Below are 23,742 nucleotides of genomic sequence, written 5' to 3'. Positions count from 1 at the left end.
CTGATGCAAAATAACAGAAATTGCTTGGTTTTTATGAAGGGTATTTATTTGGAGTAGGAGATTAACAGATACCAGGCCATAAAGCATAAGTTATTCCCTCACCAAAGTCTATTTTCACCTGTTGGAGCAAGAGCGCTGATGTATGCAAGGATTCAGGCTTCCTGGGTTCCTCTGGGCTGAGTTCCTCTGTTTTCTCCACAAGGTCAGCTATAGACTATGAGGCTCTCTAGGCTTTGCCTCTCCACAAGGTCAGCTGTAGATTATCAGGTGAACAGCTCTGTCTCTCTCCCTGGGGCTCCAGCTTCAGCATCAAACTCCTACATCAAAACTCCAACATTAAAAGCCCTCAACTCTGTTTTTGCCATGCCTTTTATCTGTGAGTACCCAACCACCAAAAGGTGGGGATTCAGCACCCTACTGGCACAAGAGGGTTATGTGATTACTTAATTAAGCAAACCTCTGAATCCAGTATGATCTAATAAGACCAGAGGAAAAGATCAGTTCACAAGCATAATCCAGTATTTCTTTTTGGAATTCATCAGTACTATCAAATTGCTACAATACTGGAACTGGGGATTGAACCTGGGACCTTATATGTGGGAAGCCGGAGCTCAACCACTGAACCACATCAGCTCCCTGAATTGGTTTTTTTCTTTGTTTGCTTGTTGTTTGTTTTTTTGTTTTTAGGAGGCACTGGGAACTGAACCTGGGACCTCCCATGTGGAAAGCAGGTGCTCAACTGTTTGAGCCATGTCCACTCCCCTCTTTTTTGCACTTTTATTACATTTAATGTGTTTGGAAAAGTTTTCATTGTTTCATGTTTTTCTTTTCTTTTCTTTTTTTTTTTTTGCTTTGTTTTATGTTAAATAAAGATGGTCATGTTTATGGGAATTGACTTACTGACTTGTATTATGGGGTGAAATTAGAGTATCTGCAAGATTCTGAAGTGAAATGCATAATTTTTAATGTTTTCAAGTTTAAATATTTTTGCACACAAAATTCAAATTATCAAGTTGTTTTTCCTTAGATACTAAGGGCTCATGCGAAGTTGACTACTTTTTATGGAGCATTTGGACCAGAAAAATTCAGGTTCGTACAGTTCCCATTTTTAATTTTTAGACTGTGAACCAAATCAATGCTTAAAATGCCTTAAAAGATAAAGTATTTCTTTGAATGAATTTGTTTTTCTGGGGTGTTGAGTGACAGGAAACGTCATCTTTTCTGCTAAATGATTGGCTGAATCTCTTTATTTCTATCTTCCCTCAGTTGTATTCCTATGATATCTGTTCATTAATTCATCCTGAGAGGTAGATTTGTCTTATCTTTATGATAATTACATCTCATACTTGTAAATATTGTTATTTTTGGTGCACATGTGAGTATAACTCAATTTCTGGAAGCAGAGAAGTGGATGTGGCTCAAGTGATAGGACTTCTGCCTACCTTATGGGAGAAGCCAGGTTCAATCCCTGGGACCTCCTGGTGAAATAAAAGAGAAAGCATGCCTCCATGGTGAGCCAAGTGCCCACGTGGCAATCCAAGTGCCTGTGTGGTGAACCAAGTGCCCACATGAGTGCCCGCGTGGTGAGCCAGTGCATGCACAAGTGAGTCACGCAGCAAGATGATGATGCAACAAAAAGAGACAAGGGGAGAGTCAAGGTGAAGCATAGCAGACACCAGGAACTGAGGTGGCACAGCTGACACGGAATCTTTCTCCACGTCGGAGGTCCCCAAGATCAAATTCTGGTGATTCCTAGAGGAGAAAAATTAAGAAGAGAAGACAAAAAGAGAAATAGATCACACGGCGAATTGACACAAACAGCAAAAACAGCATGGCAGAGGGAGGGAGGAGAAGGGGAAGGGGAAGGGGGATAAATAAATAAATAAATCTTCTTTTAACAAAGGGAGGAAAATTGCTAAGGCAAAAGATACATGCTTTTAAATTTGCTCTCCAAATATATCAGTTCCCATAGATGGTATAGTGGAGTACCTATCTTGTGACTCATTCATCAACACTGTATTATAAAAGTTTTGTTTTTTGTTAATCTGGTATTGCAAAAATTAGCACTACATTGCTTTAATTTTTTTTAAATTTTATTCCCCCCCACCTCAGTTTCCCCTGTTGTCTGCTCTCTGTGTCCATTCACCGTGTATTCTCCTGTGTCTGCTTGTATTTTCATTAGGCGGCTCCAGGAACTGATCCTGACACCTTCCAGAGTGGAAGAGAGGCAATTATTTTCTTGTGCCACCTCTACTCTCTGTTTTGCCACGTCTTCTTATTTTCTCTCCTCTGTGTCTCTTGTTTTGTCATCTTGCCATGCCGTCTCTCAGCATCAGCCGACACTCCTGTGCGGGGCAGCTTTCCTGCACTGGGTGGCATTCCCACACAGGAGGGCACTCCATGAGGACCAGCTTGCCCTCACCAGGAGGCCCTGGGCATTGAACCCTGGACCTCCTATATGGTAGACGGGAGCGCAATTGGTTGAGCCACATGTTTCCCTTTTATTTTTATTTTGATTGAGGTACGTATTCTTGAGATCAAAAGACCACTGATTTTCTCCTTTTTATTTTTTATCCATATTTCTCTTGGGTTGGCCTTTTAAAAATTGATTGGTATAATCCCCTTCTCAGTATCTCAAAATTTCCCCCAGTTTTGGCATTTTTCTTTTGATTTAATTTTTGGTATTTTTTTGCAAGAAATTAAAAAAAAAAATTTATATCTGTTTGGAAAGATATTGCCCAATCAACGGTTATAAATAAATTCTCTTGTGTTCCTTCATTTCTGTCTTTCATTTTTTTAACATTTAAATATTTGTTTTATTGGGAATATATTCTGGTATAAGGAATGAGGTAGGATCGGGCTTTCTTGTGGCTAGTCAGTTACTCCAAGATCATCATTAAATAATCCCTTTTTCATGGCTAATTGAAGTGTTAACTTTATCATAAGCTAAAAACTCGTGTGTTTGAATCTATCTTTGGCCTTTAATTCTATTCACTTGATCTCATCTCACTATTCATTCACCAGCATTCCATTGTTTTAATTAATGTAGCGTTAAAAATCCTATAGCCTACCTCTAGCATACTTTCTTTTATTTTTAAGAATTGTGGGTGCTATACATTCATGTTTGTTTTTCTGTATAACGTTTAGAATCAGTTTGTCTAGTTTTTTGTTTGTTTGTTTTTTTTAATTTCTACTGGTATTTTTATTGGGAATGTCCAGAACCTAAGTACAATTTGGAGATAACCGATAAATATCTTTGCAATATTGGATATTCCTATTTAAGAACTGTATGTGTCTCTCTACTCCTTCTATTCTTTATTAGTACTCCAGAATGGTATCTAATAAGTTTTCTTCTTATAGATTTTGTAGATTTTTTGTTAAGTATATTTGAAGGTATTTTTATCTTTTTTCCTACTGTTGTAAATAGAACTTTCTACATTATATTTTCCAAAAAATATGGGAAAGCTATTGATTTTTTTAAAATTATGTTTTAGCCATCTACTTTCATGAATAGTATTGTAATATTTGAGTTGATCTTTTTCAAGGTGTATAATCATATATTCAAATAATGAATATTTTGCTTTAACTTTTCTCAACATTTTTTCCTTGTCTAATTTCATTGACTAATTATTTCTAGAATATTATTAAGTAATGGTGGTAATGAACATCCTTCTCTTGTTCCTGACTTTAATGGAAATGCTTCTTTTGTTTTATTTTTTATGCACGATATTGGCGTTATTAAAAAATCATATTAATGAAATATTCATCATCTGTTTCTAAGTTTTAATCAGGACTGAAATGTCATTGTAGCATAGTTGGTTATAGCAAATTACAAGATGTTACTGAGGGGCACTAGTTAAAGAAATGACAGCAAACCCATGCCTTGGGATACTGTATAGTCATTAAAAGCAGTTACACTTATATGTACTCATTTGGTACAAGCTCCAAGATAATATAAAGTGAAATTTTAAAAAAAGATTTATTTATTTCTCCCCACCCCCTCATTGTTTGCACTTGCTGTGTGTTGTGTCTGTAGGAGGCACTGGGAACTGAACCTGGAACCTCCATTGTAGGAGGGAGGCACCTAATCACTTGAGTGCCTCTGTTCTCTGCTTTGTTGTGTCTCTCATGTTTGTTCTTCTTGTGTCTTTTATTGTGTCAGCTTGCCATGCCTACCTGTCATGTCAGCTCGCAGTCTTGCTCATTTTCTTTAGGAGATGCCAGGAACCTCTGCTCCCAGCTTTTGTTATGTCTCTAATTATGTTTTTCTTCTTGCGTCTCTTTTGCATCATCTTGTTGTCAGCTTGCCACACCTGTCTTCTTTAGGAGGCACCGGGAACTGAACCAAGGACCTCCCTTGTGGTAGGTGGGAGCTTAGTCACCTGAGCCACATCCGCTTCCCTAAAGTTAATTTTTTTAAAAAGTACCTAAAATGGTTCCTGTATCTTGGGGAGGACCTGTAAGAAGAAATATGGCTTCTGGGGTAGATGACTGAATCTCTTTGGGTCTGAGATAAGAAAGAAACTTATTTTCACTGTGTACTCTTTGGAACTGGTTTGTTTCCAACTTTCTGAGTAAAAAAAAACTAATGATAATGTGAGGCATAACAATTTTTCTTTTTAAATGACTATCTTTTTTCTACCTTTAATTTCACAGTGGTGGTTCTTGGATTGAATTTCTGAAAAATGAAGATGATCTTAAAGATATTTTTTTACAGCTAAGAGAAGGAAACCTTGTTTGTGCACAGTACCTTTGGCTTAGACATCGGGTAATATATTTTGCGTTTTCTTCTTAATGGCTCTATAGCTTCTGAAATAGGTGATTAAGTCAGTGTTGGAAACTAACAGGGTGGCAAGTGTGATGGAATGTGGAATGATTTCAGATTATTTGCTAAAATATAACCTTTCCCAGTGAAAATTGTTTTTGATGGTATTATAGAAGAGGAAGGGAAGAAGACTTGGCCCAATGGATAGGGCGTCCTCCTACCACATGGGAGGTCCGCGGTTCAAACCCCGGGCCTCCTTGACCCGTGTGGAGGTGGCCCATGCGCAGTGCTGATGCACACAAGGAGTGCTGTGCCACACAGGGGTGCCCCCTGCGTAGGGGAGTCCCACGCGCAAGGAGTGCACCCCGTAAGGAGAGTGGCCCGGTGTGAAAGAAAGTGCAGCCTGCCCAGAAATGGTGCCGCACACACAGAGAGCCGAAACAACAAGATGACGCAACAAAAAGAAACATAGATTCCCGGTGCCGCTGATAAGGATAGAAGCGGTCACAGAAGAACACATAGCGAATGGACACAGAGAGCAGACAACTGGGGAGCGGAGAGGAGAGAGCTAAATCTTAAAAAAAAAAAAAAAAGAGGAAGTACTAAAAAGATATAAGAGAATCTTAATTTATGATTGAGAATCTAACTCTAAATTCAAAAAGCAACATTTTATTAAGTGATTTTTTTGTGTTTATTGGTGGAGAGGATGTTCCATTTACAACCCAGATTGTGCTAAAGGATTGACCTTTGAAATTGCTTATTTGTATTCCCTAAATATTGGCAGGTAGCATTATGTCCAAAAAGTAATATCTTGGCACAGTGCCAGTAATAGACACATTTGCTTGCTTGTTAGACTTTGTGCTATCACTTTTGGTTAAGTTTTCCTTAGAATGCCATCTTTGCCAGTTCTACTGCTACCTAAGTTATTATTTGGCTCTCACAACCATGAGATTTGATAGAACTTGTGGCTCCTCTCTTGAATGATTTGTATAGAATAAATCACCTCAAGAGCTCATTAATAGTAAAGTAGTTCCTGAAATTCCTATGAGAGCTTTTCCTTTTGGGAGCTGTCACTTAGTTATATAAATTTGTTGGCTAAATCTTGATTTCTCACTCCATGTAATTTAGGCAAACTTTGAAAGCAGATTTGATGTGAAAATGCTTGAGAACTTGCTCAACTCTATCTCTACACCATTCTCTCTGCAAAAACTCTGTTCGTGGTTTAAAAATGATGTGATTCCATTTGTGAGAAGGACTGTTCCTGAAGGACAGGTGAGCTGTAGCTCTAAGTTTTCCCACTCTTAATGGTTTAATTTTATGTTTTACATTAGTCATATTAGCACCAGTTAATTCCTTTGAGTCTGTTTTTCTATTTATTTTTTTTAAAGATTATTATGGGATCCAGAATAGGCAAATCTATAGAGACAGTAGATGAGGGAAACGGTCTTGGCCCAATGGATAGGGCGTCTGCCTACCACCCGGGAGGTCTGCGGTTCAAACCCCGGGCCTCCTTGACCTGTGTGGAGCTGGCCCATGCACAGTGCTGATGCGTGCAAGGATTGCCATACCACTCAGGGGTGCCCCCCCAAGGAGTGCGCCCATAAGGACAGCCGCCCAGTACGAAAGAAGGTGCAGCCTGCCTAAAAATGGTGCCACACACACAAGACCTGACACAGCAAGATGATGCAACAAAAAGAAACACAGATTCCCAGTGCTGCTGATAAGGATAGAAGTGGTCACAGAAGAACACACAGTGAATGGACACAGAGAGCAGACAACTGGAGGGGGGGAGGGAAGAGAAATAAATAAAAAATAAATCTTAAAAAGAAAAAAAATGTAGATGAATGGTTGCCAGGAAAAGGGTGAGAGGAGAATGGAGAGTGATTACTTAATGGGTACAGTCATTTTCTGGAGTGATTGAAGTTTTGAAACTAGAGGGAGGTGATGTTTGCACAATACTGTGAATTCTCTGAATGCCACTGAATTGTATACTTAAAATGGTTAGTTGAATGTTATGTTTATGTCACCTGAATAAAAAAAAAGATTATGGAGGTTTTTAAAAATTTCAGTGGTTGTCCAGTTTTTTGTCTTCAAACAATGTATCTATTTCAGAAAATTCTTGCAAAGTGGCTGGAGCAAGCAGCCAGAAACCTTGAATTAACTGATAAGGTAATAACATAATTAGCATTGAAAAGACATTTCACACACTCTCAGCAGTGTGAATGAGTATTTTTAACAGTCTCTAATGTTTTTTAAAGGCAAACTGGCCAGATAATGGACTTCAGCTGGCAGAGGTGTTTTTTACAGCAGTAAAACCAGATGAGTTGCGATTTGTGTCCTCTTGGCATTGGATTTCTTCGGTATGATGTGAAGAATGAATTTTTAGTAATGAAACATTCAATTTATTATAGTAAAAGGGTTTGTCTACATGTGTTTAGAGAAAAGTATCTGGAAAAATATCCATTTCTTAAATTTTCAGTTTTTATTCTCTTTACTTTTGTTCTGTACTTTTAAACCCCACAAAAAGAAAAATTTACTCTTTTTCTTTTCTGGTATTTCTGTTCTGATTTCGACCTATTTCAATACACTTTTTTCTCTCTTGAACCAACCAAAAGGAAAACAATATGTAAACATACACCTAGGTGATGTAACTGGGATTTTCCGCATCAGCAGCACTTCAGAACACCTTTAAAAGAACAGGCTTAGTGGTTTTTAAAGGCTGTAACCATCAAGTCTACTTATTTTGTTAAAACTAGGAAATCACCCTTAGTTCTGGCTGTATTTCTTAGACATTCCAAAAGCCATTAAGCTTCAGTAGCAATGACTTTTTTTTTTTAAGATTAAATTGAAAAAAATCTGGGACTTCTGTCAGTCTGAAAAAACGGCAATGCTCAGATCAAGAGTATTGATGTTATATTTGATGTTAGTAAGCTGAAATTCTAAATTTCTTAAGTTCATTTCTTTATCTCTTCAAGTTTTTAAAAACTTAGAAAGTGTTTATACTATTGAAAAAAAATGTACATTCTTGCATTTAAAAAAGTTTGTGGGGAGCCATAATTTAGATTATAAACTAATAGATGAGACATTTCAGTATAATCTGAACTTTGACATTAAGTACATTTCTACCACTTGTAAAACAAAATCTTTTATTATGACCTTTAAAATCATGTACATTAAGAAGTATTTGATCCTTAAATTTCAAGATTTAAAAAAATAATAAATTTCCTCCCACTTTCTGATATAGAAAATTAATAATTAATGCTTGCTTATTGTACTGTCTTAAAACAATTTTTTTCTTATAGTTTCAAGCAGTTATTGATTTATCACAAGACTATATTTTTTCATGAAAGAACTCTTTGCTAAAAATACTTCTTTATCTCTTTCCTGTTTTGCCTTTTATCAACATTGAGATTTCTATTCTTTGTCTCTAACTTAAGAAAATGTTATAGCATTATGTCTGATTGTGATGTGTATAGATAGGTGAGGAATTGAGGTTTATCTAAATGTTTGTGTACTGAAGTATTCTGAAAATATATGTCCTAATATTATTAGTCTTTTATATATTTTTTCTTTTTAAGAAGGAAAATTTCTTTCAGATATTTATCGGATTCTGACCTATGTTAATTTGTATTAGTTAATTCTAGTTAAAATTCTATAACATTTAAAGGTACATTGTGTTGCATTAAAGTTGCAGATTTCCTTTTATACATAATCATGGTTGTTTCTTATTTTATCTGATATAATTCTTACTCTTTGTTTCCCATTTCACACTTTTGTCTTATATTCTTAACAACTTTTAACTTGTTTTAGAAGGATTATCAAAACACAGAGGAAGTATGTCAGTTAAGGACCTTGGTAAATAACTTGCGAGAGTTAATCACGTTACATAGGAAATACAACTGCAAGTTGGCCCTTTCTGATTTTGAGAAGGTAAAAGTTCTGACTCATTGGAATTATTTTGTTTATTTTATCCAGTTTGGCTAGAGTTTGCACTTATGCAGTCTTTCTTTGGCATCCAGGAGAATACAACCACCATAGTGTTCCGAATGTTTGATAAAGTGTTGGCTCCAGAGCTTGTTCCTTCCACATTAGAGAAATTCATAAGAGTTTACATGCATGAGCATGACTTGCAAGAGGAGGAACTTCTCCTACTGTACATAGAGGTAACCTTTTCTTTCAAGCTTTTGTATTAAATTTTTAACTCTTTAAGGAATGGTATGCTTTACCCATCAGAACTTATGCAGCAAACGTACTGGTTTAGAATATGAGAATTATACTACTAATTTAACCTTACAAAGCTTCATTTATGAAATGGGGTTAATTTTTGTTCTTTCCCCAAAAGGTTATTGTGTAATAATAGGAGTATGAGCTTGGTAAATATTTTTTTGTAGACATAAGCTACAATATCTTACAGATTCTTCAAGAATGTTTCCTTCTTAAGTTTTCTATACAAGACTGAAAGCTAAAGTTTTGGCAATTTTGTATTCTTTGACCATTATTCAACTTCCTAATTAGAATTTTTTGTTTTTTTTTACACATCCTTAAAGGCTCTTTATCAACCTTTTTATATGTATGCATTTTCTCTCTTGATTTTTAGAGTTAAAAAATTTTAAATATATACGTGTATCCCATTTTAGGATTTACTGAAGAGATGTAGCTCAAAGTCTACATCACTCTTTGAAACAGCATGGGAAGCAAAAGCCATGGCAGTGATAGGATGTTTATCTGACACAGATGTAAGTAAACAGCGGCCTTTGGGTTTCGTTTTTCCTCATCACAAAAGCAACTTATATTTGTTGAGGAGAATTTGTGTAGTATTAAAAAGGAACAAAAAGAATATTAAAAACCCCCATAATTCTATTTTCTTTAATTACGGAAAATAAAAAGATTCTCCCATTGCCACCCCTGAACCATCATGGACAGTTGGATCCATATCTGTTGTTATGGTTATACAAACATGGAAACTCTTTAAATATTCTGTAATATACCTTTTATTTTGACTTCACATCATTATTAGTCACCATTATAAAATAAGAAAAATGTTTTAAACAGTGTACAAAGTAAAAACAAGCTATATGACTTAACTTTTAGCAGTAAAAACACTTAAAAAATTTTTTTTAATTATAAAATTGCTCTTTATGAGTGAAAATTGGAAGAAATATATGCCTCGGTAGACAGAAGATGAAATATTTTCAAACTACCATACGGTAGATGCAAGACCTATGCTGTAGGTTTGGCAGTATCATTATTTTACATGAAATGCAATGCCAGGAGTTCTATTTGTTGTCACTATATGTCTTTGCAGCTCATATTTGATGCTGTGCTTAAGATAATGTATGCTGCAGTGGTTCCTTGGAGTGCGGCTGTGGAGCAGCTGGTGAAGCAGCACTTAGAGATGAAACATCCCAAGTAAGATTTGAGTCTACTAATCAGTTGTTTTGTGTGTTGGGTAAACCTCATGTTTTGAGTTGATATTCACTTAGGGTTTTATATCATTTACTTTGTTCCATAGTATTCCATAAAAAAGGCACTCCTTGATTAATATCAATAAATTTACTTTTAGAGTCGAACTATTACAGGAAAGTTACAAACTAATGGAGATGAAAAAACTTTTACGAGGCTATGGAATAAGGGAGGTGAATCTCTTAAACAAGGAAATAATGGTAAGTACAATAATAGAAGAGTCTTTTTCCCTTCATTTCATTCCCAGAACAGCATGGGAAATTTAATGAAGATTTTGTATTCAAAAAAATTAATAGAGCAAGATTCTCCCATACTTTTGTTAGGTAGAGTGTTAGTAGGGTGTTCAGTGGTTTGTTAGAGCAGTGTGGACCACAAATAGTAAACTGCAAAACTAAAGGGGAAAGAAAACAGAACTGTCAGAATATAAAATGGTTTAATTTTTCATATAGTTTGCTTTCTTATGGTGTTATTTTGGTTTGATGGCTACTTCTTTGCCTTTATGAACAAATGGTTTCTGGATAGTCTATGTGATTGCATATCTCAAAAACTATTTATATTTTGTCTCTGTTTCAGAGGGTGGTCAGATATATTCTCAAACAAGATGTTCCATCTTCTTTAGAAGATGCTTTAAAGGTGGCACAGGCATATATGTTATCTGATGATGAAATCTATAGTCTAAGGATTATTGACCTGATTGACAGAGAACAGGTATGTAGGCTTTATATTCTCTTTTCATATGATTATTGTTACCTGAATCCTTAAAAACTCAAAAAATGAAATTATCCAAACAGATTTGTACAAAATAAAGTGATACCAAGATGTAAACATTGAATATTAGATTGGTTAATATTTTCACATCCATGGGTTCTTTGAAATTTTTTGTTACTAATGGGGTTTCATATTGTTCGGTAGTTAACAAAACTCACATGCATGCTTTATATATACTATATGATTTTTTGATCCCAGAATAGGATGTTGGTTTTCTCTTTTGTATTTTTAAGTGTCTTTATTTTATATAATTCTATAACCATATGCATAACCATACACATAAGAGTTAAGCTACTCTTCAGTACATAATGGTTGTATTTTATTTTAATGCGATCAGAATTATCAAATCTTTTAAAATTTTTCACTGTAGTCTTTCAAAATGATGTCTTTTCATCTTGAAATTTTAAAAAGTAAGCCTAGGGAAGTGGCTGTGGCTCAATCAGTTGGGCTCCCGTCTACCATATGGGACACCCTGGGTTTGCATCCCGGGGCCTCCTTGTGAAGGCAGGCTCGCCTGCATGCTGCGGAGAGCTGCCCGGCCCGCATTCACCATGGAGTGCTGCCCTGCCTGCAGACGCCACGGAGAGTCGACTCAGCAAGGGGACACAAAAAAGGGGAGACAAGCAAAAAGACACCGAAGAGCACAGCGACGGATACAGAGAGCAGACAGAAAGCAAGCCACAAGGAGGGGAGGGGAAATAAAATAAATTCAGACACAGAGAGCAGACAGCATGCAAAAAAGCTGCAAGGGGCGGGGATTAAAAAAAAAAAGTCTAAACTCTTTGTGTGGTTCAGCTGTTTTTCCCTTCCTTTCAATTATGTTTATAGGGCGAAGAATGTCTTCTTCTGCTGAGGTCTTTGTCTCCTACTGAAGCTGAAAAAACAGCAGAAAGAGTAATTATATGGGCACGACTGGCATTACAAGAAGAACCAGATAATTCTAGCGAGGTGTGATTTTAACTAAAGAAAGTATAAATATAAATCAGTCCAGTTTTTATGCACATTAATTAATGGCATAGTCAAGAAGGGACTTACAAATATGAAGATCTACCTTTCCCATTGCTGGCTTGACCAAAATAAAAACTCTTTGTAAATTCACTATGTATATGGCTGCTTTAGAACAGTGTGTGACTTGACCCCACATGGAATAATCTGAGCTCTGCCATTTAGGGGAGTTGACTGAAGTAGCTGTTGTATATAAAGGGTTTTCCGATAGTGGCTTGCAATACTAAAACTGCTTTGAATTGTTGTGTAGGACATAGTCATTACTGTCAAATAATAATGTCAGCCACAGAAGCAGCATAAATCTAAATGAATCTTAGAACATTGAAGCCTAGAAACACGTTTAAGAAAGCCAATTCACTTCCTGAGAGATATCGGTATGTAATTTATCCAGGAGAGTTAGGTTTTTTTAAAACCGTTAGGGATAGATAACTTCCGAGTCTTTTTAGCATTCCTCCTCAATCATTTTGTACTTTCAGAGAAACGAGGTGGTTTTCTTTAATATATAGTATTTATTATACTTTCATTGTACAGCAGGCATTGGAATAAATGCCTTAAATGATTTATCCATTTTATTCTTGGAACAAAGTTATGAAGTAGATCCAGCTGTTAGCGCCTTATAGTTTAAGTTCAGAACCTTAAATTTTAAGTTAAATGACTTGTTAAAGGTTATGAGAAAGTGGCAACATCTCACCTCAAACTCTGTCTGATCCACAGTCTATATTCTTAACTACTAGCTTGAGCTGCAAACCAGAGTGAAAATATCTGAGTACTGAGCATTTTACATTCATTGTCTCTTTTATTTTTATTTTTTCAAAGATTTATTTATTTATACACCGCCCCCCCCCTCATTATTTGCACTCACTGTCTGCTCTCTCTGCTCGTCTTCTCTTTAGGAGGCACCAAAACTGGGACCTCCCATGTGGAAGAGAGGCGGTCAATTACCAGAGCCACCTCAGCTCCCTGGTTTGTTGTGTCTCTCATTGTCTTTCTTCTTTGTGTCTCTTTTGTTACATCATATTGTTGCCTCATTTCACCACGCCTGCCAGCCGCACCAGCTTGGCCTTCAGGAGGCACTGGGAACTGAACCTGGGACCTCTCATGTGGTAGGCGGAAGCCCAATTACTTGAGCCATATCTGCTTCCCACACTGTCTCTTTTAAGTAATACTTCTCCTTTATGTTTTTCTTCTCTTTAAAAGAAATTTTTTTTAAATCTAGAAGATGGTCCCTATTTCTTAGACTCTGTTCTCATGGGTAAACAAGCTCAGTTCTTTTTCATCTTTCCAGAGAATTTTTCCAATTTTTTTTTAAAGATTTATTTATTTCTCCCCACCCCCTCGTTGTTTGCACTTGCTATTTCTGTTTGTTTTATGCTTGTCTTCCTTTTTTTTTAGGAGGCACTGAGAACTGAACCCAGGACCTCCCATGTGGGAGGAAGGCACTTAATCACTTGAGCCACCTCACTCCCTGTGTTGTATCTCTCATTATGTTTTCCTCCTCGTGTCTCTTATCATGTCATCTTGTTTTATCAGCTTGCTGCACCAGCCTGTCATGCCAGTTCACTGTCTTGTTCATCTTCTTTAGGAGACAACTGAGAGCTGAACCCAGGCCTCCCATGTGGTAGATGGGAGCTCAATCACTTGAGCCACATCTGCTTCCTCAAATGTTTTTCAGATAGTAAATAAAAAACTACGAGAGAGGCAGATGTGGTTCAGGTGATTGGGTTCCTGTCTACCATATGGGAGGCCCTGGTTTGATTCCCGGGGCCTCCTGGTAAAGGGAAGCTGGCCTGTACCACCAGAGAGCTGACAGCAGACACTGAGTGCAACTAGGCAGGGGGAAATAACTAAATAAAGTAAAATAAATAAATCCTCAAAAAAAAGAAAAAAAAAAAGTAACTGTTGATCATGGTTTGGTTGAAAGGTTATTTGTATATTTATATATTTTATTGTATTTCAAAATCACATCAAAGGATTCATATATGTGTTTTTCATGTATGTTTACTACAGACATGGTCAAAAAGGAAGTGGATTTCATTTTGTATTTTTCTTTTTAGGATAAGGCCTGGAGAATTTCTGTAGCAAAAATATCAGTGGACATTCTTAAGATACTATGTGACATTCAGAAAGGTAATTTCTACCTCTATTCCCTCGTCTTCCTTTTCTTCTAGTGTTTACCCTTTTCAGAAGGGAGCCTCAGTGATAGTGCTCATCCATGCCCATGGTTTTTCTGGCTCTGTCTTTATTGACTCTACCATTTTTCTTTATGGAAAAGCCTTCCTTGCCTTATTCTTTTGATCAAGTAGATAAAAACAGAAGCACCTAAAATCAATTTCTATTTGTTGATCTGCTAAAGCAAGATAATGCTAGATTAGATTTCTTTGGCATTTTGCATTGCTTGCCTATTTTTCTCACTTAACAGTTGGTTATGATCAGGAATAAAAACACTTTTAAACGTGAACTTAAATAAAACAAGAAAGTAACTCTCCTGGGGAAGAGAAGAGCCACAGTTTATTTCAGAATAATTGCCATTTCTCTTTTAACCATCAACTTCTACCTTCAGAAAGAGTAATTTGATTTCTTGATTTTTTCTTAACTTGATTTATTTTTGTACCTAAATTATCTTTCATCAGTATATGAAAATAACTACTGTAGGCTTGGGCTAGGAGGACCAAAGCTAATTAACGTTTTAGCTTTTTCAGATTCAGATAATATGGGAACTTATTCTGCTATAATATAAAATTTTTAATTGCAGACAATCTGCAGAAGAAGGGTGAATGTGAAGAAATCTTAAAACTGTTTAAAGCTGTTGCTAACTTACAGGTAAAAATGTTGAGTTATATTGAAAGTTAATTCTTTTTTTGTTTTTTTTTGTTTTATTTTTTTTTTAAGTTAATTCTTGATCAATCACTAATATAGATGATTGATTCTTCCTCCTTAAGTTTCTGCACTAGGCTTCAGGGACTTCAGAAGTGCTGGTTTTCGTTTTCTTTTCTTTTTTTTTTTTTTTAATTATTTATTTTTTAAAATTACATTATGAAAAATATGAGGTCCCATTCAACCCCACCGCCCCCGCCCCCCACTCCCCCCACAGCAACACTCTCTCCCATCATCATGACACATCCATTGCACCTGGTAAGTTCATCTCTGAGCATCACTGCACCCCATAGTCAATGGTCCACATCATAGCCCAGACTCTCTCACGTTCCATCCAGTGGGCCCTGGGGGGATCTATAATGTCCCGTAATTGTCCGTGAAGCACTATCCAGGACAACTCCACGTCCCGAAAACGCCTCCACATCTCATCTCTTCCTCCCGTTCCCCACACCCAGCAGCCACCATGGCTACCGTTCCCACACCCATTCCACATTTTCTCTGTGGACATTGGATTGGTTGTGTCCATTGCACATCTATGTCAAGTGAGGCGGTTTTCCTTTTCTCTCTTGTAAATTATATTCTACTTTATACTTTATTTGAACATGTATTAGTTTTTAAGCCTTTAAAAAGTTTTATAAATCAATTTTATTGATACGTATTAATAAAGCATACAATTCATTCAAAGTATACAATCAGTAGTATTTGATATAATCACATAGTTATGCATTCAGCACTTCAGTCAATATTAGAGCATTGCCATTATTTCAATAATTGTAATAATAGTAAAAAACAGACAAACAAGAAAATTCTTTAACTCTGAATCTCTCTGCTTTCCCTGCTGACCACAGCTATTTAAGCAACCTTTATAGGCTAGTTTTATTTAACAATAATAATGAATAATGGCTACCAATAGCTGTCATTTATTGAGTACGTAGTATGTATCAAGCACCATTCCAAGTGCTTCATGTATATTATTTCATTTAATTGTCACAATAGCCCTTTGTAGTAGGTACTATTGTAATTCTCCCCTTACAGATGAGAAAACAGAGGCACAGAGAGATTACTGTAATTAACTTACAAAGCATAAAGCTAGCAAATGGTATCATCAGGAGTAAAACCCAGGCAGAACATTACTTTTAGCTACTAAGCTACACTATTTTAAAGTATTGTAAAATTATGGCTTGTCTATAAACACTGGACCAAAAGATTACTGTCTACTACTTTATAATATCTTAATTTTTTTTCTATGTAGCTTCATTCGAAACAATAAAATTTTTAAAAAATTAATTTCTAACTTTGAATTAAGTGTCCTAAAATTTGAGGTTTGAAATTAATTTTTTTTTGGCTGAAGGGCCTTCCCAATGTGGAAATGCTTTGTGAACAGAAGGGCTATGGAGTTAACAGATAAGTTTCATTAAAAATAAAATTGAGGGAAACGGACTTGGCCCAGTGGTTAGGGCGTCCGTCTACCACGTGGGAGGTCCGCGGTTCAAACCCCGGGCCTCCTTGACCCGTGTGGAGCTGGCCCATGCGCAGTGCTGATGCACGCAAGGAGTGTCCTGCCACGCAGGGGTGTCCCCCGCGTAGGGGAGCCCCACGCGCAAGGAATGCGCCCCGTAAGGAGAGCTGCCCAGCGCGAAAGAAAGTGCAGCCTGCCCAGGAATGGCGCCGCCCACACTTCCCGTGTGGCTGACGACAACAGAAGCGGACAAAGAAACAAGACGCAGCAAATAGACACAGAGAACAGACAACCGGGGGGAGGGGGGGATTAAATAAATAAATCTTTAAAAGAAAAAGAAAAAGAAAATTGAGTAGATTTGAGGATCTCTCCATGGAAACTTCAAATTAATACTTACAGGTATAACTCTCAGCTGTATTACCTTAAAGTGTGCAATGAAGAATTCATTTACCATACTTTATTAGAGTGATGTTTCTCAAAGTATGGTCTTTGAAATCCTGAGGACCCCTGGAACCCTTTCAGGTTGTCCATGAGGTCAAAACTACTTTCATAACAACACTGAGGCATTCTTTGTTATTGTTTTTTTTCCCCGTATTCTCTCATGATTGTACAGTGGAGTTTTTCTAAGTCTTTGTGACGTGACGACACTAGCATTCTGAAGGATATGGAATGTATACTTTTTTTTAAATTAGAAGAGTGGTAGGTTTACAGAAAAATCATGCAGAAAATAGTTTCCCTATTATTAACACTGCATTCGTGAGGTACTTTTGTTACAGTTGATAAAGCAAAATTAGTATGATTGTAACTATACTATTAACTATAGTCCATAGTTTATATTAGTCTTTATGTTTTACAGTCCTATGTTTCTGGTTTTTGCGTTTTTTATTAGAGAAGTTGTAAGTTTATAGGAAAACTGTGCATGAAATAGAGTTCCCAGGTACCCCTTATTAATACCTTGCATTAGTGAGTACATTTGTTACTATGGGTGAAAGAACTTTTATTTCATATCAGTGAGATCATACAATATTTGCCCTTTTATATCTGGCTTATTTTTCTCAGCCTGATGCCTTCAAGTTTCACCCATGTTGTTACATATTATCAGCTTCATTCCTTTTTATGGCTAAATAATATTCCGTTGATGTATATACCACATATTGTCTATGCATTCATCTTTTGGCACTTTTGAATAATGCCACTATGACATTGGTGTTCAAATATCTGTTTGAATCCCTGCTTTCAGGTCTTGTGAGTATTTACCTAGAGGTGAGATTACTGGATCATAGAGTGATTCTATACTTAACTTTCTGAGGAACTACCAAACTGTTTTCTGCAGTGACTACACCATTTTACATTCTCACCAACAATGAATGAGTGCTCGTATTTCTTCATCTCCTCGCCAACACTTATTTTCCACTTTTTTAAATAGTAGTCTTTTAGTGGGTGTGAATGGTATCTCATGGCTTTGATTTGCATTTCCCTTAATGGCTATTGATTTTAAATATTTTTTCATGTGGTTTTTGGCCATTTGTATATCTTCTTTGTAGAAATGTCTAAGTCCTTTGTCTATTTTTTAATTGTGTTATTTGTCTTTTTGTTGTTGAGCTGCAGTATTTCTTTATATATTTTGGATATTAAAACCTTATTGGATATGTGGTTTCCAAATATTTTCTCCCATTTTTCTTTTTTACTTTCATGATGAAGTCTATTGATGTACAAAAGTTATTAGTTTTTGTGAAGTCCCATTTATTTTTTCTTTTGTTATTTGTGTTTAATCCATTTTAAAGTAATTTTTATGTATTGTGTGAGGTGTAGGGATTCACCTTTTTTTTTTCTTTTGCACATGGATATCCAGTTTTCCCAGCACCATTTGTTGAAGACACTATTCTTTAAAAGTCATTGCATATGTTGACTGTACACTGAAACTGCATTAGTGTAGAATAAGATGTACTTTGGAAGAAGAGGTACCTCTTTAGGCTGATCCTTTTCAAAGAGATTTACTTCCTGTTGTGTTTTGCTTACTTTTGAATAGGTTATGTGTGTACATGATACATAAGTCAAAAAATTTAAGAGAGTATACAATGAGAAATGTTTCCTTCCTACCCTGACACTCTAGCCATCTAATTTCCCCTGTTGGATGTAACCACTATTACCAGTTTCTTTTGTCCTCCCGGAGATATTTTTCATGCTTTAAGGTTTTATATACTTTGTGATTCACTTTTACTCTGAGCTTTCTGGTTATCAGTCCAAAAAGGGAAACAATCACATATGAAGAAATCAATAGTGTAGTTATTACTAATATTGAAACTTGAGGGAAACTTTTCTAATATGGAAGATACTGTGAGATATAATGAATAAAGTCTTCAACAACATATCTCTACTAAATGTCAATAGTGATTTCTTGTATTTGTTCTGTAAATAAATATTTCTGCAGGATACATCCCCTTCAGGAAAAGATCAGTAATATTTCAAGAGAAAAAATAACAAATTTCAAAATTTTAAAATATTTTGTAAATATTGATCCTACCATAGATTTTGTATTTTGCAGCTGTCAAAAATAGTATTATATGGTATATGTAAAGGCAAGAAAAAGGGAAATGACACAATGTTAAGTGGAAGGTAATATATGAAATTATACGTTCAGCCATAAAATGCTAATGAAAGAAACTGAAAGGAAATAGTAAAATAGCCAAAGGTTATTAGGTTAAGTGGTGGGGGTGAGGGAGATTTGCCCACTAGGGGACATTTGTCTGGAGACATGGGGTTTTTTGTGGTGGTGTTGTTTTTTTAAGATTTTTAAAAAAATTTATTCCTCCGGTTTCCCCACGTTGTCTGCTCTCTGTGTCCATTCGCTGTGTGTTCTTCTGTGTTAGCTTGTGTTCTCATTGGGCAGGTCCAGAAACCCATCCTGGGACCTTCTGGAGTGCGAGAGAGACAAGTTCTCTCTTGTGCCACTTCAGCTCCCCCGTTCTGCTACATCTTATTTTCTCTCCTCTGCATCTCTTGTTGTGTCATCTTGCTGTGTCAGCTCTCTGCGTTGGCCTGCACTCCTGTGCGGGGCAGCATTCCCACGCAGGGCAGCTCTCATGTACAGGTCCTCATTCCCTCATGGGCCGGCGCTCTGCATGGGCCTGCTTGCCCTCACCAGCATCGAACCCTGGACCACCTATATGGTAGATGGGAGCCCCATTGGTTGAGCCACATCTGTTTCCCTGGAGATGTTTTCGATCGTCATAAAATAGTGGAATCTAATTGGTGTCTTTAAGCCAGAGATGTTGCTAAACATCCTATTCACAGGGCAGACTCCTACAACAATCAAAGAATTATCTTGTCCAAAATGTCAATAATGCAGAAATTGAGAAACCCTAGATTAAAATGATATTTTCCTATTTTCCAAACTTTTTATAAATATTCTTTTATATCTTGAAATATAAAGTCTTATATTCTTAATTTTGAAGTAGTAGTCTTCGAGGGAGAGAGGTAATAGAGATTTGAAAGAAAACAATGCTGTGGACTGGGGTATATATAGAGCCCCTTGTGAACAATAAAGTTGTCTGATGAGTCTCTACTCGCAGACCCCCTGAAAAAAAAAAAAAAAAGAAAACAATGACTTTTAACTATAGATCAACTGAAGACACCTGACTTTATCTTGCTTATCTTTGCTACAGGAGACCTTTGAGGTCTTCCTTTCATTTGACGACTATAGCAACAGTTCCCTGGTAGCAGATCTCCGTGAACAGCACATTAAAGCTCACGAAGTATTCCAGGCTAAACCCAAGCAGACCCCAGAGCCCATGACTGCTGAGACGAAGAACCTGAGCACCGAATCAAAGCTGCACAGACAGGCGCTGGCTCTGCAGGTGTCCACACAGGAGCTGGAGGCAGAGCTGACCCTGAGAGCCTTAAACAATGGGGAAGTTGAAACAGCACTGAGAAAATGCAGGTGACTGTTCCAGATCCCCACGTTGTCCACCTAATCTGAAATTAGCATTAATTCTTACAGTTCTTGGATAGTAAGTATGATGCCAGTGACACTTAGATTTTCACTGAGAAACCACATTTGCTTGAAGTCAGAAAGTAGTAGCATACAAGGCAAGTAACGAATACTGTGTAGTTAGGTAACATAAGTATTGAGTTTAGCATGCTGTGTACTCTGACATTTAATAGAATCTCAAATAAGTTGAACAACAAAGCACATTATACCATGGAAATATTTTAAAGACATTTTAATCCAAAAGGGACAAATGCATTTGTTTTCAGCATGGGTTTTCTAATTGCTGACGCTTCCTTTCTTCCAAAGAAACTTGTTTAAGTATCACTGCAATGCCAGCACGGGAAAGTTGCTGTTTTTGACATGTCAAAAGCTTTGTCATATGTTGGCTAATGATATCCCAGTGAAAATACCTACGGGAATAAATCTTCCTTCAGAGATACATGATCTAGCATGCCAAGCTGCCACCATCTGCAGTCCAGGTGACAAAATAATTTGTAGTACAATATTTTATTTTCTGTGGTTCATTACAGACTTGTCTCCCAAATACTACCTCTTGCAATTGAACAATGTAGTGACTAGAGAAAGACGTTATCTCCATTTTTCAAAGAGACAGTTAAAATTGATTCTCTCTTAGATATTATTATTTTTAAATATTTCAAAATAATAAGTGGTGTCATTGCTGACATGATAGTATTCACTTTTGTGGGATTATGAAATTCTTTGCCTCCATGTATCTGATCTTAATCTTAAACCAAGTTTAAGAAAATGATTGAACTGTGTTTTTTAAAGTTGTCAAAGCTAACTGGGAACCTTTTTGGCTACTTTTTGGATTTTTTCTTAGAATTTTTAGTGGCAATTATTAAGAGGTTTTCATTGTTCTAAAAACATGAAGTATTAGTTTGATGATTTTTCTCCATTTTCTTTCAGATTTTTTACTAGATGCTTTAGAACTTTGTAAATATACTTTAACTGCGGTAGAGCTTTCCAGACAGTGCCAAATGGATGACTGTGGGATTCTAATGAAAGTAAAATATTTTTAAATTTCTTTCCTTTACGTAAAACACTTGCTGACCCATTATGTGCCTATTTTAAATTATTTACAAAGTTTACAAAATACTGAATCTACCCCTTGTATTTTCTTATTCTAAATTTGAAAACTACTGAAGGGCATGAGACTACTTTTTTCTTTTCCAGTTACATTTATTAACTTTAGTTTGCACTATTATCTGAAACATTGGGCCTCAAATAAGAGTACTTACTTTAGATTAACAGTTTAATTTAAAGTGGCGTTATTATAAGCCGTAAGGGAGAAGCAACAGATTACATAGTTGTATTTGACCATCAGAACTGTGCTTGGCTCTAATATGGCTGATTCTGTCTCAGCTTGTTAAAGACCTCCCTGCTTTGCAGTATTACTTATTATGTCTTTTCTGTATGTTTTGGTATTTAGACTTCTTTTGGAACTCATAAAGATCCATATGAAGAGTGGTCCTATAGTGACTTTTTCAGTGAGGATGGAATTGTTCTTGAGTCACAGATGGTATTACCTGTTATTTATGAATTGATTTCATCACTTGTTCCTCTAACTGGTAAATCTCATTTGTATTGTTATTTTCTATGTATTTCTGTTTTATTGAAGTTTAAAAGGTAGAGGTTTGGAACTAGAATGATAGGATAGATGAATCTCACAGTCATAATGTTGAGCAAAACAAATCAGTTACAAAAAGAATACACACAATACGATTCCATTTACATAAAGGAAAAAAGCTCCAACTAAGCCATGCTTTTAGAAGTCAGCATAGTGGTTCCTGCTGGAGATGAGTGAGGACTAGAAGGGGACTCCAGGGAGCTATAGGGATGCTGCTAATGCATTCTTTATTTGGGATGCGGCTACATGGATATATTCAGTTTGTGAGAGTTCATCAAGTTGTACACTTATCTGTGTATTTTTCTGCATTAAAATTTTACTTGACTTAAAACAATTTTTTTTTACTTAAATAAAAGTTTGCTTTAAAACATTATTTGATAATAGCACAGTATTTAAATATCTCTTATTTAGTGCTGTTGAACTTATTCTCTTTTGTAGAAAGCAAGAGACATCCCTTGGATTCTGCAAGTTTGCCGTACTGCTCAATTAGTGAAGGTATTTGACATCATAAATATGTAACATTGTATTCAGATTTTGTAAATACACAATAGAGAAATTCCTTGAAATCCTAAGTATGAATCTGACTTAATATCCTTATTATAATACTTAGTGCATTGTTATTCTTCAGTAGATTGTATGATTTGGCTTACAGGATTAAGTTTTATGAATCAGTTCATAAATTTTAGTTTTTCAGATGGAGAAATGATTTTCATTAGCCACTAATTTAAGCATCTCAATTAAAATATGCAAGTTACACTGAAAACACCTCCTTATCTAGCACACTTATTTTCTAGTTGAATCATACTTTGTGTTAACTCTGTCATTAACTAACTTTGAGCACAAATTCCATGACAGTTACCTGCACTGAAGAAGTAGGCTGTCCCTGAAAACAATTTCCAATCATATGATCTGTCTTTGTTTAAAAGTAATTTAAATTTTGAAATACTTTCTCTGTATGTTTTTATCATTTCACAGGAGACAACCTTATCTTACCTATTATAAGTTCCATCTCTGCCCTGCTTCAGAACCTTCAGGAATCTAGCCAGTGGGAACTGGCCCTGAGATTTGTAGTTGGTTCATTTGGTACCTGTCTTCAGCACTCTATGTCAAACTTCATGAACACCAGTTTGAGTGAAAAGGTACAGTATTGAGAACAAATATATTGACTTAGGTGAAGACAGATTTAAAACAACTGCTAAATAAAGGAATTTGTAGCTCAGTTGGTTGAGTGCCTGCTTCCCATGTATGAGGTCCCAGGTTCAATCCCCAGTGCTATCTAAAAACAAACAAACAAACAAAAGAAACCAAAGGAATTTGGAGTATTTTTTCATATCTGGGCTATGTAACAGGAAATTCACTAATTGGTAAGACATGAAAAACATTTGTTGACTATCTACTAAGATTCAGGTGTAATTCAAGGTACTTGCATTCGTTTTTTTAATTATTCATTTATTTTTTTAAAAATTTCTCTCCCCTTCCCCCCCAAACCCCCCGTTGTCTACTCTCTGTGTCCATTTGCTGCGTGTTCTTTGTCCGCTTCTGTTGTTGTCAGCGGCATGGGAATCTGTGTCTCTTTTTGTTGCGTCATCTTGTTGTGTCAACTCTCCCTGTGTCCTCCGAGGCACCATTCCTGGGCAGGCTGAACTTTCTTTCACGCTGGGCGGCTCTCCTTATGGAGCGCACTCCTTGCGCGTGGGGCTCCCCTACGCGGGGACACCCCTACGTGGCACGGCACTCCTTGCACGCGTCAGCACTGTGCGTGGGCCAGC

General features: G+C 36.3%; 1 protein-coding gene across 4 annotated transcripts in view; it reads left to right on the top strand.

The window, feature by feature from the left end:
• Positions 1-23,742, top strand: part of KNTC1 (kinetochore associated 1) — a 93,861-nt gene that overhangs the window by 26,987 nt on the left and 43,132 nt on the right. For all 4 annotated transcript variants that reach the window (XR_011646486.1, XM_058281316.2, XM_004455963.5 and 1 more), the window contains exons 20-39: positions 1,028-1,089; positions 4,657-4,768; positions 5,894-6,037; positions 6,878-6,934; positions 7,024-7,125; positions 8,576-8,695; positions 8,785-8,928; positions 9,403-9,501; positions 10,071-10,174; positions 10,329-10,428; positions 10,802-10,936; positions 11,825-11,944; positions 14,056-14,128; positions 14,754-14,821; positions 20,000-20,274; positions 20,632-20,804; positions 21,253-21,350; positions 21,776-21,914; positions 22,412-22,468; positions 22,949-23,112. Coding sequence is in view for 3 of the 4 variants with exons in the window: in XM_058281316.2 (XP_058137299.1) it covers positions 1,028-1,089; positions 4,657-4,768; positions 5,894-6,037; positions 6,878-6,934; positions 7,024-7,125; positions 8,576-8,695; positions 8,785-8,928; positions 9,403-9,501; positions 10,071-10,174; positions 10,329-10,428; positions 10,802-10,936; positions 11,825-11,944; positions 14,056-14,128; positions 14,754-14,821; positions 20,000-20,274; positions 20,632-20,804; positions 21,253-21,350; positions 21,776-21,914; positions 22,412-22,468; positions 22,949-23,112 (2,346 nt within the window). In the remaining variant the exon portion in view is untranslated. The remainder of the gene's footprint in view (positions 1-1,027; positions 1,090-4,656; positions 4,769-5,893; positions 6,038-6,877; positions 6,935-7,023; positions 7,126-8,575; positions 8,696-8,784; positions 8,929-9,402; positions 9,502-10,070; positions 10,175-10,328; positions 10,429-10,801; positions 10,937-11,824; positions 11,945-14,055; positions 14,129-14,753; positions 14,822-19,999; positions 20,275-20,631; positions 20,805-21,252; positions 21,351-21,775; positions 21,915-22,411; positions 22,469-22,948; positions 23,113-23,742) is intronic.

This window comes from Dasypus novemcinctus, chromosome 19 (genome assembly GCF_030445035.2).
Source record: "Dasypus novemcinctus isolate mDasNov1 chromosome 19, mDasNov1.1.hap2, whole genome shotgun sequence".
NCBI classification, from domain to species: Eukaryota; Metazoa; Chordata; class Mammalia; order Cingulata; family Dasypodidae; genus Dasypus; species Dasypus novemcinctus.
This window is presented reverse-complemented; position numbering and strand designations above follow the sequence as displayed.